The 19,219-nt window shown below is 48.2% G+C and overlaps 1 protein-coding gene across 3 annotated transcripts; it reads right to left on the minus strand.

Annotated features, from left to right (window-relative positions):
- Positions 1-1,198: 1,198 nt before the first annotated feature.
- LOC134984034 (zinc finger protein ZFP2-like) lies at positions 1,199-17,109 on the minus strand. 3 transcript variants are annotated; one of them, XM_063949679.1, is made up of 7 exons: positions 17,021-17,109; positions 13,756-13,834; positions 8,870-9,061; positions 8,301-8,418; positions 8,123-8,220; positions 7,386-8,025; positions 1,199-3,772 (listed from the first exon to the last, which is right to left on the minus strand). In XM_063949679.1, the coding sequence occupies exons 2-7, from the start codon at positions 13,831-13,833 to the stop codon at positions 2,301-2,303; spliced, it is 2,598 nt and encodes an 865-aa protein (XP_063805749.1). In that variant the 5' UTR covers position 13,834; positions 17,021-17,109; the 3' UTR covers positions 1,199-2,300. The 3 variants fall into 3 exon arrangements, with proteins under 3 accessions (XP_063805749.1, XP_063805747.1, XP_063805748.1); XM_063949677.1 differs by lacking the exon at positions 17,021-17,109 and having other exon boundaries at positions 13,756-14,161; XM_063949678.1 differs by lacking the exon at positions 17,021-17,109 and having other exon boundaries at positions 1,199-3,769; positions 13,756-14,160.
- Between the last annotated feature and the right edge of the window lie 2,110 nt (positions 17,110-19,219).

The raw sequence follows: 19,219 nt of genomic DNA on the forward strand, positions 1-19,219 counted from the left end.
ACTGCCACCCGCCCTGTCTCCCCCCACTACTGCCACCCACCCCGCCTACCCCCACTACTACCACTGCCCTGTCTCCCCCCACTACTGCTACCCATCTTGTTTAAACACCTATTCCCACCCATCCTGTCTCCCCCCCCACTACTGCCATCCACCACGTGTCTCCCCCACCACTGCCACCTGCCCTGTCTCCCCCATTACTGCCACCGCCTTGTCTTCCCCCACTACTACCACCACCCTGCCTTCCTCCACAAATGCCACTCGCCCTGTCTCCCCCCACTACTGCTACCCACCCTGTATTTCCCCACTACTGCCACCGCCCTGTCTTCCCCCACTACTGCTACCCACCCTGTCTCCCCCCACTACTGCCACCGCCCTGTCTTCCCCCACTACTGCCACCGCCCTGTCTCCCCCACTACTGCTACCCACCCTGTCTCCCCCCACTACTGCTACCGCTCTGACTCCCCCACACTACTGCCACCGCCTTGTCTTCCCCCACTACTGCCACTGCTCTGTCTCCCCCACTACTGCTACCCACCATCTCCCCCCACACTACTGCCACCGCCCTGTCTACACCCACTACTGCCACCGCCCTGCCTCCCTCCACTAATGCCATTCGCCCTGCCTCCCCCACACTGCTACCCACCCTCTCCCCCCACTACTGCCACTGCCCTGTCTCCCCCACTACTGTCACCGCCCTGTCTCCTTCCACTACTGCCACCGCCTTGTCTTCCCCCACTACTACCACCACCCTGCCTTCCTCTACAAATGCCACTCGCCCTGTCTCCCCCCACTACTGCTACCCACCCTGTATTTCCCCACTACTGCCACCGCCCTGTCTTCCCCCACTACTGCTACCCACCCTGTCTCCCCCCACTACTGCCACCGCCCTGTCTTCCCCCACTACTGCCACCGCCCTGTCTCCCCCACTACTGCTACCCACCCTGTCTCCCCCCACTACTGCTACCGCTCTGACTCCCCCACACTACTGCCACCGCCTTGTCTTTCCCCACTACTGCCACTGCTCTGTCTCCCCCACTACTGCTACCCACCATCTCCCCCCACACTACTGCCACCGCCCTGTCTACACCCACTACTGCCACCGCCCTGCCTCCCTCCACTAATGCCATTCGCCCTGCCTCCCCCACACTGCTACCCACCCTCTCCCCCCACTACTGCCACTGCCCTGTCTCCCCCACTACTGTCACCGCCCTGTCTCCTTCCACTACTGCCACTCACCCTGTCTCCCCCCACTACTGCCACCACCCTGTCTCCCCCAACTACTGCCACCCACCCTGTCTCCGCTCACTACTGCCATCCGCCCTGTCTCCTTTCCACTACTTTCACCACCTTGTCTCCCCCTCTGACACCTTAACTCTGCTTGAGGACAAGATTCTCACACATACACTGCCTCCTGCAGTCCCCACTACTGCCAGCCACCCTGAGTACCCCCTCAGCTCTGCTTGGGGATAATATTACCCAGACAGTGCCACCGATACAGCAATAGTGCCACCCACCCTGTCTCCCCTCTGACATCTCAGCACTGCTTGGGGTTTCTTGGTATTGCTGGTAACAGTCCATCTGCAGATGGAAGCAAGTAGGACAGTAAGGAGTCAGAAGCTGCTTCTGGTACCTTGGACCCTGGTCATGTAGGGCTGGGAGAGTCAGTAAGATTATGTAACAGTCACCATCTTACAGGCAGCCGGTGGAGGGAACAGAGAATGGGTGTTATGTGGCGTCTGGTTGGTAGTAAAGCTGAGTTGTAGCCCTGCCGTTTATTGGTGAGCTTCTATCATAAGGACCTGTTTCACCAGGACTGAGTCACAGCCAACTGGCATCACCCACACCTGGAGCTCAGCTAGACAACCATTTAGGATTGGTACTGGTTTCTCAGTACCTGGATCAAAAGACAGGTCATCTGCATAGCAGTGGTAGATGAGGGCATGACACCTGATTATTTCACCCAGTGGTAACATGTATATTGCAAAAAGCATAGGAGATAGGATAAGAACTTTGAAGAACAATGCATGGCAATGAGGAGTATACTCCAGAAGATTAAAATGGTTCCTCACCTGAGTGATGTCTAATGTGTGCAACAAGTGCCGATTTATTTCTCAGAGTATGGAAATGGCTTCTCACCTGTGTGACTTCTGTGATGTGTAACAAGTTGTGATTTCTATGTAAAACATTTCCCGCACTAAGAGCAAGAAAATGGCTTCTCACCTGTGCAACTTCTCTCATGGTTTCTAAGATCTGATTTGTGTGCAGAACATTTCCCACACTCAGAACATGGAAATATATTCTCACTTGTGTGAGTTCTGATGTCTAACAAGATATAATTTCCGTGTAAAACGTTTCCCACACTCAGGGCAAGAAAATGGCTTCTCACCTGTGTGACTTCGCTGATGTGTAACAAGTGGTGATTTCTGGGAAAAACATTTCCCGCATTCAGAGCAAGAAAATGGCTTCTCACCTGTGTGACTTCTCTGATGTATAACAAGTTGTGATTTATTTAAACAATGTTTCCCACACTCAGAGCAAGAAAATGGCTTCTCACCTGTGTGACTTCTGTGATGTGTAACAAGTTGTGATTTCCATCTAAAACATTTCCCACACTCAGAGCAAGAAAATGGCTTCTCACCTGTGTGACTTCCCTGATGTATAACAAGATATGATTTCTGGGAAAAATATTTCCCGCACTCAGAGCAAGAAAATGGCTTCTCACCTGTGTGACTTCGCTGATGTGTAACAAGTGGTGAATTCTGGGAAAAACATTTACCGCATTCAGAGCAAGAAAATGGCTTCTCACCTGTGTGACTTCTCTGATGTATAACAAGATGTGATTTATTTAAACAATGTTTCCCACACTCAGAGCAAGAAAATGGCTTCTCACCTGTGTGACTTCTGTGATGTGTAACAAGTTGTGATTTCCATCTAAAACATTTCCCACACTCGGAGCAAGAAAATGGCTTCTCACCTGTGTGACTTCTCTGATGTATAACAAGATATGATTTCTGGGAAAAACATTTCCCGCATTCAGAGCAAGAAAATGGCTTCTCACCTATGTGACTTCTCTGATGTATAACAAGATGTGATTTATTTAAACAATGTTTCCCACACTCAGAGCAAGAAAATGGCTTCTCACCTGTGTGACTTCTGTGATGTGTAACAAGTTGTGATTTCCATCTAAAACATTTCCCACACTCAGAGCAAGAAAACGGCCTCTCATCTGTGTGACTTCTCTGATGTAGAACAAGATGTGATTTCTGGGAAAAACATTTCCCACACTCAGAGCAAGAAAACGGCCTCTCATCTGTGTGACTTCTCTGATGTAGAACAAGATGTGATTTCTGGGAAAAACATTTCCCACACTCAGAGCAAGAATATGGCCTCTCACCTGTATGACTTCTCTGATGTATAACAAGATGCGATTTCCGTGCAAAACATTTCCCACACTCAGAACATGGAAATGGCTTCTCACCTGCCTTAGCTGCCTGATGGGTAATAAGCTTTGTGTTCTGTGTAAAACATTTGGCATCTATAGAACATGGAAACACTGTATCTACTGTCAGAGCTGTAACAGATGCACCAATATCAGAGTGATCAGGAGAACATTTCCCAGGATCAGAGGGACCAGCTGATCGAGCTGGATGTATAATTGGGGTAATGGGGTTATCTCCTGGAGAATCCTGTCTACTGTCATTATCATTTATGTCACAATCCGGGGATAACATTAGATGTCCTTCTGAGATATTCCTGCTTGTGTGTCCATCTGCTGGTAATAAAGTACATTATGGAAATGTGACATTTTCTGTAACAATATTAATCTTGTAAACAATAGGAAAAGACGACTCTCTGAGACACTTAATTGTAAATGTGTGTGTATAATAAAACATAACTTTTAATGAATGCTTTATAATATTGTGTCTCAGACTATCATTGTGTCCACCCTCCTGAGAATACTCACAATAACAAATATAATATTATAATAAGACTTAGATATACCTCTCTCTTGTACTGGTAACTAACCATGAAGTATAAATGGAGATGTAGTCACTTGCCAAGTCCTATGTCAGCACCAATATAAAACAATGGATGGGGAACATATCGTATGAATTGGAGATTCTAGATGAACAATAACATCAGTCATATGAGCTGATGGATCAGAGAAATGTCTCCTAACGTTACTCCTGGAAGCATTAGTAAGGTAGTATTCCTTTATGTGTGTGCTCATATGCTGGTAAGCCTGAACATGTGTTACTCACCCTTATATAAGGTATATTGCTACAGCAGAGTAGGTGTGGAACAAGGTACTTTACATGCAATACACCATATAATACCCTGTAATCATCATCATCATCTGCTAGGTTATAATACACTGTTACACCCCATCATCAGTGTCTTACCTCTATTCTCTCAATAGTAATAAGGACGATGTGTGTATGGTAAGTATGATACAGAGAATTACATATCAGAATCTATACAGCTGCCGCCATACTTCTGCTTCTCATACGTGTGCTACTGGCAGCAGTGAACATCTGAGTGAGAGTGCAGGGAAGACAGCAGAGTCTGATGAGAAAGAGATTGGATCTGCCTTTGCAGGGATGTACCACACCTGTCACCCCTGTTAGTATATAAAATAATAAATAATAGGGGTGTGGTCCATCCAGACGTGCTTTCTGGAGCTCTCCTCACTAAGTGGCTATTTATCTACCCTACCTGAGAGCTCTCAGCCGCCGCTGGGACCAAGACCCAATCCATTAAGTCACCCCACTCCTACTGCCCTAAAGCCGCTGGCTACGCTTACTCCGGGCAGCGTTTACTGCCGCAGCCTAGCAATGCTGCTGAAGCCACAGGCTGTATTCTGGTCACCTGACTTGGAGGTGCTTTTGGCTGCAGGGGTGAGATGGTTAGGGTTAGGCTGTGGGTAGGTGGGGATTTAGAGTTAGGCATCCCCAGAGAGGGATAGGGTTAGGCTGCTAGGGTGGGGGGGCTAGGCTGTGGGGGAGGGAGGGTTAGGCTGCAGAGAGAAGGGTAAGGCTTAGCACCACTGGGGAGGGTTAGGGACAGGTTGTGGGGGAGGGAGGGCTAGGTTTAGGCTGCAGGAAGAAGGGTTAGTACCACTGGGGAGGGTTAGGGACAGGCTGTTGGGGAGGGAGGATTAGGCTGCAGGTAGGGGGTGTTAGGCATCCCCAGGGGAGGGTTAGGCTGTGAGGGAGATAGGCTGCGGATAGGGGGGGTTAGGCACCCCCCGGGGAGGGTTATGCTATGGGGGAGGGCGGGTTCGGTTGTGGGGGAGGGAGAGTTAGGGTTAGGCTTCAGGGAGAAGGGTTAGCACCGCTGGGTAGGGATAGGAACAGGCTGTGGGGGAGGAATGGTTAGGCAGCGTGTAGGGGGGGTTAGGCATCCCCCAGGGAGGGTTAGGCTGTGGGGGAGGGAGGGTTAGACCAGAGAGTGTTGGGAGGAGACTGGTCAGATCTCTGGGCTGGTAACACAGTGACATGATGTGAAGGAGAGAGCAGGAGTATAATAGTGGTTGAAGGCTCCTGATGTATGAGATACACCAGAGAGTGTGGGGAGGACAAAACGAATTGAAACAGCGCTTAGCATTTAATTAAAGCTTTTTTTTATATTATTTTACTATAAAATTGAATAAAAATAAAAATAAAAGAATTATATAATTTATACAATTACCGGCCAGATTTCTTGTTTTTAGCAATCAATACATGACACAATTAATATATATAAAATACATAACTGTTGTACACAGCGAGAAAATTCCTCCTGAAGATATATATTTTTGTGCACAACAGGATATACTCCACTAATTAAGAGAAAAACTACTTTAATGACAGTTATGACTTGGCAGGCGTCCCTGCACTTATGATTTGCCCAATACTGTCCGTTTGGTTTAAGGAAAAGGATTTGGTAAATTACCTCCTTAATTACCAAATCGTTCCAGGCTGTCCTGAAAATGCAGATGGCAGCACAATGTTTGGAAAGATATTGTCCACTTTGTCCTTCCTTTAAACAGCAGAATATAAAGGCAGTCTCTGTGTAAAATGTGGGGGAGTTCAAATAACGGACTGTCCATGTATCAGCATAACGACATATCTCACAGCTATTTGTATTAAGCTGAAGAGAGTATCTTAATTTCAGCTTAATACAAATAGCTGTGAGATATGTCGTTATGCTGATACATGGACAGTCCGTTATTTGAACTCCCCCACATTTTACACAGAGACTGCCTTTATATTCTGCTGTTTAAAGGAAGGACAAAGTGGACAATATCTTTCCAAATCCTTTTCCTTAAACCAAACGGACAGTATTGGGCAAATCATAAGTGCAGGGACGCCTGCCAAGTCATAACTGTCATTAAAGTAGTTTTTCTCTTAATTAGTGGAGTATATCCTGTTGTGCACAAAAATATATATCTTCAGGAGGAATTTTCTCGCTGTGTACAACAGTTATGTATTTTATATATATTAATTGTGTCATGTATTGATTGCTAAAAACAAGAAATCCGGCCGGTAATTGTATAAATTATATAATTCTTTTATTTTTATTTTTATTCAATTTTATAGTAAAATAATATTAAAAAAAAGCTTTAATTAAATGCTAAGCGCTGTTCCAATTCGTTTTGTCTTGTTATAATCAATTGGTGGCTTACGAACCAGGCCCCAGGAACGTGCAGCTAGCATTTGATTTAAACATTAGCGCCCAATTTTGAGTGTGGGGAGGAGACTGGTCAGATCTCTGGGCTGGTATAACACAGTGACATGATGTGAGAAGGAGAGCAGGAGTATAATAGGGGCTGATGGCTCCTGATGTATGAGATACACCAGAGAGTGTGGGGAGGAGACTGGTCAGATCTCTGGGCTGGTAACACACAGTGACATGATGTGAGTGGGAGAGCAGAAGTATAATAGGGGCTGATGGCTCCTGATGTATGAGATATACCAGAGAGTGTGGGGAGGAGACTGGTCAGATCTCTGGGCTGGTAACACACAGTGACATGATGTGAGGGGGAGAGCAGGAGTATAATAGGGGCTGATGGCTCCTGATGTATGATACACCTAACACACAGTGACATGATGTGAGGCGGAGAGCTGGAGTATAATAGGGGCTGATGGCTCCTGATGTACAATATACCCTAGAGAGTGTGGGGAAGAGACTGGTCAGATCTCTGGGATGGTAACACACAGTGACATGATGTGAGGGTGAGAGCAGGAGTATTATAGAGGTGATGGCTCCTGACTCCATACTGGGAAAAAACAAATTCCTCATTAATTTGTACTGACAGAGGAGGGTGTAGGATAAGAGATTGATGTAGTGACTGAGGAAGGAGAATATGTGACTCTCTTCTATAATAAGTGTTTATTACTCACCTGTGCTGATATCTGTAGGGATCTCCTCCTCCTTACACTGCTGATCACCCCTCACATACGTCTCTTCTTCTACCTCTGTATCTTCTGTCTCTATATCAGTCACATATGTCTCTTCTTCTCCCTCTGTATCTTCTGCCTTCATATCAGTCACGTACATCTCTTCTCCTTCTATATCTTCTGCCTTTATATCAGTCACATACGTCTCTTCTTCTCCCTCTGTATCTTCTGCCTTCATATCAGTCACATACGTCTCTTCTTCTCCATCTATATCTTCTGCTTTCATATCAGTCACATACGTCTCTTCTTCTCCATCTATATCTTCTGCCTTTATATCAGTCACATACGTCTCTTCTTCTCCCTCTATATCTTCTGCCTTTATATCAGTCACATACGTCTCTTCTTCTCCCTCTATATCTTCTGCCTTTATATCAGTCACATACGTCTCTTCTTCTCCCTCTATATCTTCTGCCTTTATATCAGTCACATATGTCTCTTCTTCTCCATCTATGTCTTTTGCCTTTATATCAGTCACATACGTCTCTTCTTCTCCCTCTATATCTTCTGCCTTTAAATCAGTCACATACGTCTCTTCTTCTCCCTCTGTATCTTTGATTTTAATATTATTTAATTGGGCTTCACCCTATGTAAACAAGACAAATATAATGACACACAGCTCCTCTACACAAATATAGTGACAGTCACTTTGGTTTATTGGGGAGACCCTATAGCCCACCTACCTGATCCTCCTGTGGGATCCTGTGATACTCCTCTGTACAGTCCTGGGTATACAGAGGACGGGGACATCTCTCTGAGATATCTCGGTTACTGGGTCCTTCTGTAGGAGACACACAGTGACTGAGTACAGTGTATATATGTGATTATCAGATGATGTGTGTATATAGGGGGCCCCCATACCTGCTCTCCCCTGTACAATACATGACAGTCTCCTCTTATCCAGAGATGTGAGGGGCCGGTGATTCTCCATCATCACGTCCTTGTACAGACCCCTGTGTTCCTCTATATACTCCCCCTCCTGCATGGAGACATAGACAGTGACATCATGACACCTTATAGGAACCTGACACAGAGTGATACAGTCATCACCCAGACACGTCCTCTGGTGTTACTGTATAAGGTACCATTCCCAGGAGTCACCTCTCCAGTCATCACCCAGACACATCCCCTGGTGTTACTGAAAAATGCCCCATTCCCAGCAGTCATCTCTCCAGTCATCACCCAGACACATCCCCTGGTGTTACTGTATAATGTCCCATTCCCAGCAGTCACCTCTCCAGTCATCACCCAGACACATCCCCCGGTGTTACTGTATAATGTCCCATTCCCAGCAGTCACCTCTCCAGTCATCACCCAGACACATCCCCTGGTGTTACTGTATAATGCCCCATTCCCAGCAGTCACCTCTCCAGTCATCACCCAGACACATTCCTGGTGTTACTGCATAATGCCCCATTCCCAGCAGTCACCTCTCCAGTCAGCAGCTGAATGATCTTGTTGGTGAGTTCCAGGATCTTTTGGTCATTGGGTCTCTCATGTATTAGTGAGTCAGGTGGAGGCACTGGGATGTGGCTCTGGGTTCTACTCAGACCTCCTGACACACAGGGATGGCTGTTGAGTATCTCACACTCATTGGATGTCTTCTTCACTACTGTGTAATCCTGAGTAAGGGAGGAGACATCAAATATCAATATATACACTCCCAGACCCCCCCCCCCTCACCTCCCCAGGCATGTCCCTTTATTATTACTATAGGTATAAGTGACTTCACAGTGATGCTTCTAAATCATCTCACCTCCCCAGTCATGTCCCTGTATTATTTCTATAGATATGAGTGACGTCACTATGAAGCTCCAAAATCCCTTCACCTCCCCAGTCATGTCCCTGTATTATGACTATAGATATTAGTGACGTCACTGTAATGCTCTCGGATCCCCTCACCTTCTCAGTCATGTCCCTGTATTACTACTATAGATAAAAGCAATGTCACTGTATAGCTCCCAGATCCGCTAACCTCCCCAGTCATGGCCCTGTATAATTACTATAGATATGTGATGTCACATTGACGCTCCCAGATCCCCTCACCTCCCCAGTCATGTCCCTGTATTATTACTATTGATAGAAGTGATGTCACTTTGACACTCACAGATTCCCTCACCACCCCAGTCATATCCCTGTATTATTACTATAGATAAAAGTGACATTACTGTGACGCTCCCAGATCCCCTCACCCCACCAAGTCACATCTCTGTATTATTGCTACAGATATAAGTGAGGTCATTGTGACGCTCCCAGATCCCCTCACCTCCCCAGTCATGTCATTGTATTATTACTATAGATATGTGACTTCACAGTGATGCTTCCAGATCCCCCCACCTCCCCAGTCATGTCCCTGTATTACTATAGATATGAGTGACGTCACTGTGACACTCCCAGATCCCCTCACCTCCCCAGTCATGTCCCTGTATTATTACTATAGATATGTGAAGTCACTGTGAAACTCCCAGATTCCCTCACCTCCCCAGTCATGTCCCTGTATTATTACTATAGATATAAGTGAAGTCACTGTGAAACTCCCAGATTCCCTCACCTCCCCAGTCATCTCCCTGTATTATTGCTATAGATATAAGTGACATCACTGTGCCACACCCAGATCACCTTACCTCCCCAGTCATGTCCTTGTATTATTACTATAGATATGTGACATAATTGCGCCTCTCCCAGATCCCCTCACCTCCCCAGTCATGTCCCTGTATTATTACTAAAGATATGTGACTTCACAGTGACGCTCCCAGATCCCCTCACCTTCCCAGTCATGTTCTCGTATTACAATAGATATAATTGGTGTCACAGTGACAATCCCAGATCCCCTCAACTCCCCAGTCATGTCCCTGTATTATTACTATAGATGTGAGTCACAGTGACGCTCCCAGATCCCCCTCACCTCCCCAGTCATGTCCCTGTATTATTACTATAGATATAAGTGATGTCACAGTGACTCTCCCAGATCCCCTCACCTCCCCAGTCATGTCCCTGTATTACTAAAAATAAGTGATGTTAGTTATGCTACTATACTCCCTCACCTCCCCATTAATGTCCCTGTATTATTACTATAGATATAAGTGACTTCACAGTGACGCTTCTAAATCATCTCACCTCCCCAGTCATGTCCCTGTATTATGACTATGGATATTAGTGACGTCACTGTAATGCTCTCGGATCCCCACACCTTCTCAGTCATGTCCCTGTATTACTAATATAGATAAAAGTCATGTCACTGTATAGCTCCCAGATCCGCTAACCTCCCCAGTCATGTCCCTGTATTATTGCTATTGATATAAGTGATGTCACTGTGACACTCACAGATTCCCTCACCTCCCCAGTCATATCCCTGTATTATAACTAAAGATAAAAGTGACATTACTGTGACACTCAGAGATCCCCTCGCCCCTCCCAGTCACATCTCTGTATTATTGCTACAGATATAAGTGAGGTCATTGTGACGCTCCAAGATCTCACCTCCCCAGTCATGTCCCTGTATTATTACTATAGATATGAGTGACGTCACTGTGACGCTCCCAGATCCTCTCACCTCCCCAGTCACATCTCTGTATTATTACAATAGATAAAAGTGACATCACTGTGCCACTCCCAGGTCACCTTACCTCCCCAGTCATGTCCTTGTATTATTACTATAGATATGTGACATCATTGCGCCTCTCCCAGATCCCCTCACCTCCCCAGTCATGTCTCTGTATTATTACTATAGATATGTGACTTCACAGTGACGCTCCCAGATCCCCTCACCTCCCCAGTCATGTTCTCATATTATTACAATAGACTAGGTGCTTCATCGCGCCCTACGGGCGCTCTTCACACCGTCGCAAGGGGCTACGCCCCCTTAACAGGTCTGTGGTGTTACAGGGAGGCAGCTGCGTGTCGGCAGGTATGTGGTGGTGCAGGGAGGCTGCTGCGTGTCGGCATGTCTGTGGTGGTGCATGGAGGCTGCTGCATGTCGGCAGGTCTGTGGTGGTGCAGGGAGGCTGCTGCGTGTCGGCAGGTCAGTGGTGTTGGAGGGAGGCTGCTGCGTGTCGGCAGGTCTGTGGTGTTGGAGGGAGGCTGCTGCGTGTCGGCAGGTCTGTGGTGTTGGAGGGAGGCTGCTGCGTGTCGGCAGGTCTGTGGTGTTGGAGGGAGGCTGCTGCGTGTCGGCAGGTCTGTGGTGTTGGAGGGAGGCTGCTACGTGTCGGCAGGTCTGTGGTGTTGGAGGGAGGCTGCTGCGTGTCGGCAGGTCTGTGGTGTTGCAGGGAGGCAGCAGTCTCCCTGCTTTCTTCTGCCTGTGCGGGTGTGTAGGGGGGAGCGACCACCTCCTCTGGATTTACCTCTAGCTGAGGGGCCAAAATCCCATTAAAAAAAAGCCTGGAATTTGCATAAGGGGGCGTGGCTTCGTGGGCGTGATTAGGCCACGCCCCAATCCCACAGCAGGCTCAGCAATGAGATAGGGCCCCTTGTCTTAAGTGCCCTGGGCCCCCCAGACTCATAATCTGCCCCTGGGGGCATGCCAGCAGCTCACAGAGCGCTGGGCATGCCCCCTCACTGACGAAAACAGGGACCCTCCCGTGAAGCCACGCCCCTTTCGTTGACCACGCCCCCTTTTCGCCGTGTGGTGTTTTGTGTGTGTGTGTGTGTGTGGTGTTTTGTGTGTGTGTGTGTGCGTGTGTGTGTGTCCCTCCTGTCTGAAGAAAGCTGGGAGGTATGCACCCCTGCCTGTGACATGCCCATACCATCTGCTTCTGCTGCTGCTCTCCTATAGATTTGCCCAGTTCTGTGACTCATTTGAATAACTCCACCCACCACTGTAACTCCGCCCAGCGTTACAGCACAGAGTCACAGATTAAGACAAATATATAGGAGATATAAGTGATGTCACAGTGACAATCCCAGATCCCCTCAACTCCCCAGTCATGTCCCTGTATTATTACTATAGATGTGTGTCACTATGACACTCCCAGATCCCCTCACCCTCCCCAGTCATGTCCCTGTATTATTACTATAGATATAAGTTAGGTCACTGAGACACTCCCAGATTCCCTCACCTCCCAAGTCACGTCCCTCTATTATGACTACAGATATTAGTGATGTCACTGTGACGCTCCCAGATCCCCTCACCTCCCCAGTCATGTCCCTGTATTAGTACGATAGATATGTGATGTCACAGTGACGCTCCCAGATCTCCTCACCTTCCCAGTCATGTCCCTGTATTATTAGTTTAGATATAAGTGATGTCACAGTGACACTCCCAGATCCCCTCACCTCCCCAGTCATGTCCCTGTATTATTACTATATATGTCACGTCACTGTGCGTCTCCTAGATCCCCTCACCTCCCCAGTCATGTCCCTGTATTGCTATAGATATTAGTGATGTCACTGTGACACTCCCAGATCCACTCACCTCTCTAGTCATATACGTATTATTAATATAGATATAAGGTCACAGTGGTGCTCCCAGATTCACTCACCTCCACAGTCATGTCCCTTTATTATTACTATAGATATAAGTGATGTCAATGTGACACTCCCAGATCCCCTCACCTCCCCAGTCATATACCTGTATTATTACTATAGACATAAGTGATGTCACAGTGATGCTTCCAGATCCCCTCACCTCCCCAGTCATGTCCCTGTATTATTACTATAGCTATAAGATCACAATGATGCTCCCAGATCCTCTCACCTACCCAGTCATGTCCCGGTATTATTACTAGAAATATAAGGTCACAGTGATGCTCCCAGATCCTGTCACCTCCCTAGTCATGTCCCTGTATTATTACTATAGATATAAGTGATGTCACTGTGACACTCCCAGATCCTCTCACCTCCCCAGTCATGTCCCTGTATTACTATAGACATAAGTGATGTTACTGTGACACTCCCAGATCCTCTCACCTCCCCAGGCATGTCCCTGTATTATTACTATAGATATGAGTTCACTGTGATGCTCCCAGATACACTCACCTCCCCAGTCATGTCCCTGTATTATTGCTATAGATAAAAGGTCACAGTGATGTTCCCAGATCCTCTCACCTCCCCAGTCATGTCCCTGTATTATTACTATAGATATAAGTGATGTCATTACCCTCACCTACCCAGTCATGTCCTTTATTATTACTATAGATATAAAAGTGATGTCACTGTGACACTCCCAGATCCTCTCGCCTCCCCAGTCATGTCCCTGTATTATTACTATAGATATTAGTGATTTCACTGTGACACTCCCAGATCCTCTCACCTCCCCAGTCATGTCCCTGTATTATTACTATAGATTTGAGTTCACTGTGACGCTCCCAGATCCACTCACCTCCCCAGTCAGCAGGTAAATGATCTCCAGGGTGATATTTATTATCCTCTCAGTCCTGTGACTCCTGTCTTTGTCCATCCTTGATGAATTAGAGAGAATACAGAAGGTGTGATGTGTAATAAAGACTCCGTTCCTCACAGCTGGAGTTCTTTGGAATAAATATAATACATAAAACATATTGCACATGTAACATAGTAAATATGGAATAGAGTGGTCATTAAGTCTCCTATTTCCCCACAGCCATAGAGTCCTGGTCAGTGTCTCCGAGGTTCCTGTGACCCAGCCCCATAAGGCTGTACTGCATAGTGGGCCTGATCTAGAGTGTAGCGCTATTGTGGGTGGAGTCACAATTAGCTGATGTTCAGTACACTGTGAAGGGACAGGGTCTCCTGGAAAAGCGGCAGGAGCCAAGCAGGGGAAAGGTTGCAGGAGAAAGGCGGCAGGAGACAGGCAAGGGAATGTCGGCCGGAGACAGTCAAGGGGTGGCAGGAGACAGGTAGGGGGAAGGCGGCTGGAGACAGGCAGGGGGAAGGCGGCTGGAGACAGGCAGGGGGGGGCGGCAGGGTGGGGGTGGCAGTAAACTGGCATGAGGCTGTAGGGTGGGTGGTGGCAGGAGACATGCACGGGAAAGGAGGCAGGAGACAGGCAGGGGAAAGGCAGCCAGAGACAGACAGGGGAAAGGCAGCCGGAGACAGACAGGGGAAAGGCGGCCGGAGACAGACAGGGGAAAGGCGGCCGGAGACAGACAGGGGAAAGGCGGCCAGAGACAGACAGGGGAAAGGCGGCCAGAGACAGACAGGGGAAAGGCGGCCGGAGACAGACAGGGGAAAGGCGGCCGGAGACAGACAGGGAAAGGCGGCAGGAGACAGACAGGGAAAGGCAGCAAGACACAGATAGGGGAAAGGCAGCCGGAGACAGACAGGGGAAAGGCAGCCGGAGACAGACAGGGGAAAGGCGGCAGGAGACAGAAAGGGGAGCAGCCGCATGGAGTAACATGAGATGGGGCTCGGACGGGATCAGCAGCAGCAGCCACGAGCGGGGTACAGTGCCAGCTGCCTGCAGGCTATAACCCAGCCCTCCCATACCAGAGGCTCCTGCCATGCTAGACCCGCAGCCCCCTGCCTCCTACCCACACCCTCTGCAGCCTAGGAAGGATGAGCTGCTGCGAGCCCCCTGGAGGAGTAAGTGCCGCTCTGTGCCTGCTTCTAGATGCTGCCCTCCCCTACTTGCTGCATGGGTGCAGATGTTGGCAGCGCACACAGCATGAAAACACAAGGTCTGTTGGCGCTGGGCAGGTCTGTGATGGTATACACCTTAGGATTAGCAGCCACCTGGAGAGGGGTAGCCGGCCTCCTCAAACAGAGACAAATGTGGGGAATAGCAGGTAGGCGCTCTATCTAAATGATGCAGCCATAACATAATTAAAAACACTGTTTATTACACACAAGAAAATAAAAACAATATAAACAGTAATATAGACCAAAACATATACTAATGGGTGTTACCCTGAGGTATATGATATCTCTGGTATAAATGATATACACAATGAGTATACACAAAGGTATCACTGATAAAATCAATGTAAAAGGAAAACGCTGATCCTTCTACATAGGAGACTCTCAGAGGATTTGTCAGTCTCTTATAGTAAATTAGCAGCCACAGTGTGAGTGAGAAGAAATCCTCCAGCTGATATGGTCCATACAGGAATGTGTCCTGAACCAGAGTGACCTTTATATGGTAATTGTCCATCCGCTTAGTTCCGGTGTAACAACAAAGTGAGTTACATGTGTATAGATGTGATGGTGGTCAGTAGTCACTGCACCAGTGTTGGTAGTCCTTGCGACACAAAGTTGATACTGCAGACCCGCTCCGTATCACCCTTTGCCCGGGTGAAGAAGCTGCGGGCGGCGCGGTCTGCTATGAGCTGTTCCCTGTCGTGCGGTGCAATGTGGATGCGCAGAGCCGCTGTCTCGTACTCCCAGCACGGGTGAGGTTTGTATCAGCAGCACAGTGTCTGGACTTACCCGGAATAGGGAGGAACACATGGTGCAGTCTCTCCACGATGTTCATTTCATATTTGCCGGCAATTGGTGAACCATCAGCTATTGGAGGTTGTATCTTCTTCTGTGGGCACTACAAGTATCAGCGATCCCTCTCTCTGTGCCCTCAACGCGTTTCTCCGCACACCGGGCAGCTTTTTCAAGAGCTGGAGGATTTCTTCTCACTCACACTGTGCGCTGCTAATTTACTATAAGAGACTGACAAAACCTCTGAGAGTCTCCGATGTAGAAGGATCAGCGTTTTCCTTTTACATTGATTTTATCAGTGATACCTTTGTGTATACTCATTGTGTATATCATGTATACCAGAGATATCATATACCTCAGGGTAACACCCATTAGTATATGTTTTGATCTATATTACTGTTTATATTGTTTTTATGTTTTGGTTGCATCATTTGGATAGAGCGCCTACCTGGTATTCCCCAATTATTAGTAATGCTCTGCAGCTGTCACACTGCCAGTGGTGGAGTAATGCTCTGCAGCTGTCACACTGCCAGTGGTGGAGTAATGCTCTGCAGTGGTCACACTGCCAGTGGTGTAGTAATGCTCTGCAGCTGACATAATAATAATAACAGGACACCACAGGCTGCTCCTCCTGTATAATAACAATAACAGGACACCACAGGCTGCTCCCCTTGTATAATAACAATAACAGGACACCACAGGCTGCTCCCACTGTATATTAATAATAACAAGACACCACAAGCTGCTCCCCCTGTATAATAACAGGACACCACAGGCTGCTCCTTCTGTATAATAATAATAACAGGACACCACAGGCTGCTCCTCCTGTATAATAATAACATGAAACCACAGACTGCTCCGCTCCGCCTGTATAATAATAATAACAGGACACCACAGGCTGCTCCTCCTGTATAATAACAATAACAGGACACCACAGGCTGCTCCCACTGTATAATAACAATAACAGGACACCACAGGCTGCTCCCACTGTATAATAACAATAATAGGACACCACAGGCTGCTCCCCCTGTATATTAATAATAACAAGACACCACAGGCTGCTCCCCCGTATAACAACAGGACACCACAGGCTGCTCCCCCGTATAACAATAACAGGACACTACAGGCTGCTCCCCCTGTATAATAAAAATATCAGGAGTGGACACCACAGGTTGCTCCCCCTGTATAGTAATAATAACAGGACACCACAGGCTAGTAGTATAGTAAGACGCCATTACCTGATCTCCACGGACACTGGGAGGCTGCAGCTGTCGATGAAAACTCACTTCCTGTATGTGGAACGCACAGCCCGGAAGTAAGGTGGAACGCACAGGCCGGAAGTAAAGAGTGATTGGCACAAGCTGATTCCTAGTGACTGGTTCCTCCCCTCCCACACTCCCGCCCTCTGTAATGACTATTACTATACATGTCCTGAGTGCAGGAGGCCGGCGGCCATTTTCTTGTAGACCAGTCCGGCAGCAACAATAGGTTCCCTGGCCGTGTAGTGACGTCAGGAGCGGCGGCCATTTTCCCCTGGTCTGAGCTCCGCCTTCCTTCTATCATTCCCACAAGGCAGCAGGAGCAGAGAGCAGCCATTGCTGTGTCTGGCAGCAGGTAATGATATTATTATTATTATTCTATAGGCTGAGCAGCTCTGGTGTCAGGTTCTGTACTACAAGGGGAGCAGCCTCTGGTGCCTTGTTATAGTGCAGCTGGAGCAGCCTCTGGTGCTGCATTATCCCTGTACAGGTGGCTGACACTCTAGTGTCCTCTTACTGTAATACAGGTGGCACAGACCTCAGCGTTACCGTAATACAGGTGGCGCAGACCCCGCCATTACCGTAATACAGGGGACGCAGACCCCGCCGTCACCGTAATACAGGTGGCGCAGACCCCGCCGTTACTGTAAGACAGGTGGCACAAGACCCCGCCGTTACCGTAATACAGGTGGCTCAGACCCCGCCGTTACCGTAATACAGGTGTCGCAGACCCCGCCGTTACCGTAATACAGGTGGCGCAGACCCCCCATTACCGTAATAAAGGTAGCGCAGACCCCCCATTACCGTAATACTGGTGGCTCAGACCCCGCCGTTACCGTAATACAGGTGGTGCAGACCCCGCCGATACCGTAATACAGGTGGCGCAGACCCCACCGTTACCGTAATACAGGTGGCACAAGACCCAGCCGTTACCGTAATACAGGTGGCGCAGACCCCACCGTTACCGTAATACAGGTGGTGCAGACTCCGCCGTTACTGTAATACAGGTGGTGCAGACCCCGCCGATACCGTAATACAGGTGGTGCAGACCCCCCCATTACCGTAATAAAGGTAGAGCAGACCCCCTATTACCGTAATACTGGTGGCTCAGACCCCGCCGTTACCGTAATACAGGTGGTGCAGACCCCGCCGTTGCCGTAATACAGGTGGCGCAGACCCCGTCGTTACCGTAATACAGGTGGCACAAGACCCAGCCGTTACCGTAATACAGGTGGCGCAGACCCCACCGTTACCATAATAGAGGTAGCGCAGACCCCACCATTGCCGTAATACAGGTTGCGCAAGACCCCGCCGTTACCGTAATACAGGTGGCTCAGACCCCGCCGTTATCGTAATACAGGTGGCGCAGACCCCGTTGTTACCGTAATACAGGTGGCGCAAGACCCAGCCGTTATCGCAATACAGGTGGTGCAGACCCCACCGTTACCGTAATACAGGTGGCGCAGTCCCCGCTGTTACCGTAATACAGGTGGCGCAGTCCCCGCCATTACCGTGATTCAGGTGGCGCAGAACCCGCCGTTACTGTAATTCTATAAACGGGACATTACAGGTGTTGTGTCCTGTGGCATTGTACTATACAGGTGGAGCGGCATATGTTGTATTAATATTCAGGGGAGCTGTATTAAAATACAGGGGAGTGGCATGTGTTGTCCTACTGTACAGGGGGAGCGACCTGGGGCATCCTCCTATACAGGGTGTCACAACTGAGGGCCTGAGCTGACGGGAGGCAGCCTCAGTTGTAGGGGCTGAGATGTAACGGAACCTGGGAGGTTGTATCAGACCCCTAGACATGTAAGTAACATGTAGAATAAGTGCCCGAAGGCGTGACCACGACAACCAGGATAAAAGTCAATGATGTTTATTATGACAAACTCCGTAACACAGCAGCAGTAAAAGGAAACATAAAAGTCAACAGAGGATAAATACAATTCCTGGGTACTACAGGGTGGCAAGGGCCACAGGCACTGGTAGTGTGAGACAGTTCTTATAATCTTCTAGTTGGAAAGTCCTTACCAGGCCTGACTGTAGCAATGGAGAGAACCCAGGATCGTACCAGCCGGTGTTCCAGGAAAGGCTGGACTGCTGAAGATAAAACGGCTGCTGTGGATACTGGCTGGAACCAGACTGTTGTTGATACGGAGTGGATACTGGCTGGGA

This window comes from Pseudophryne corroboree (assembly GCF_028390025.1).
Source record: "Pseudophryne corroboree isolate aPseCor3 chromosome 3 unlocalized genomic scaffold, aPseCor3.hap2 SUPER_3_unloc_30, whole genome shotgun sequence".
In the NCBI taxonomy this organism is placed as follows: domain Eukaryota; kingdom Metazoa; phylum Chordata; class Amphibia; order Anura; family Myobatrachidae; genus Pseudophryne; species Pseudophryne corroboree.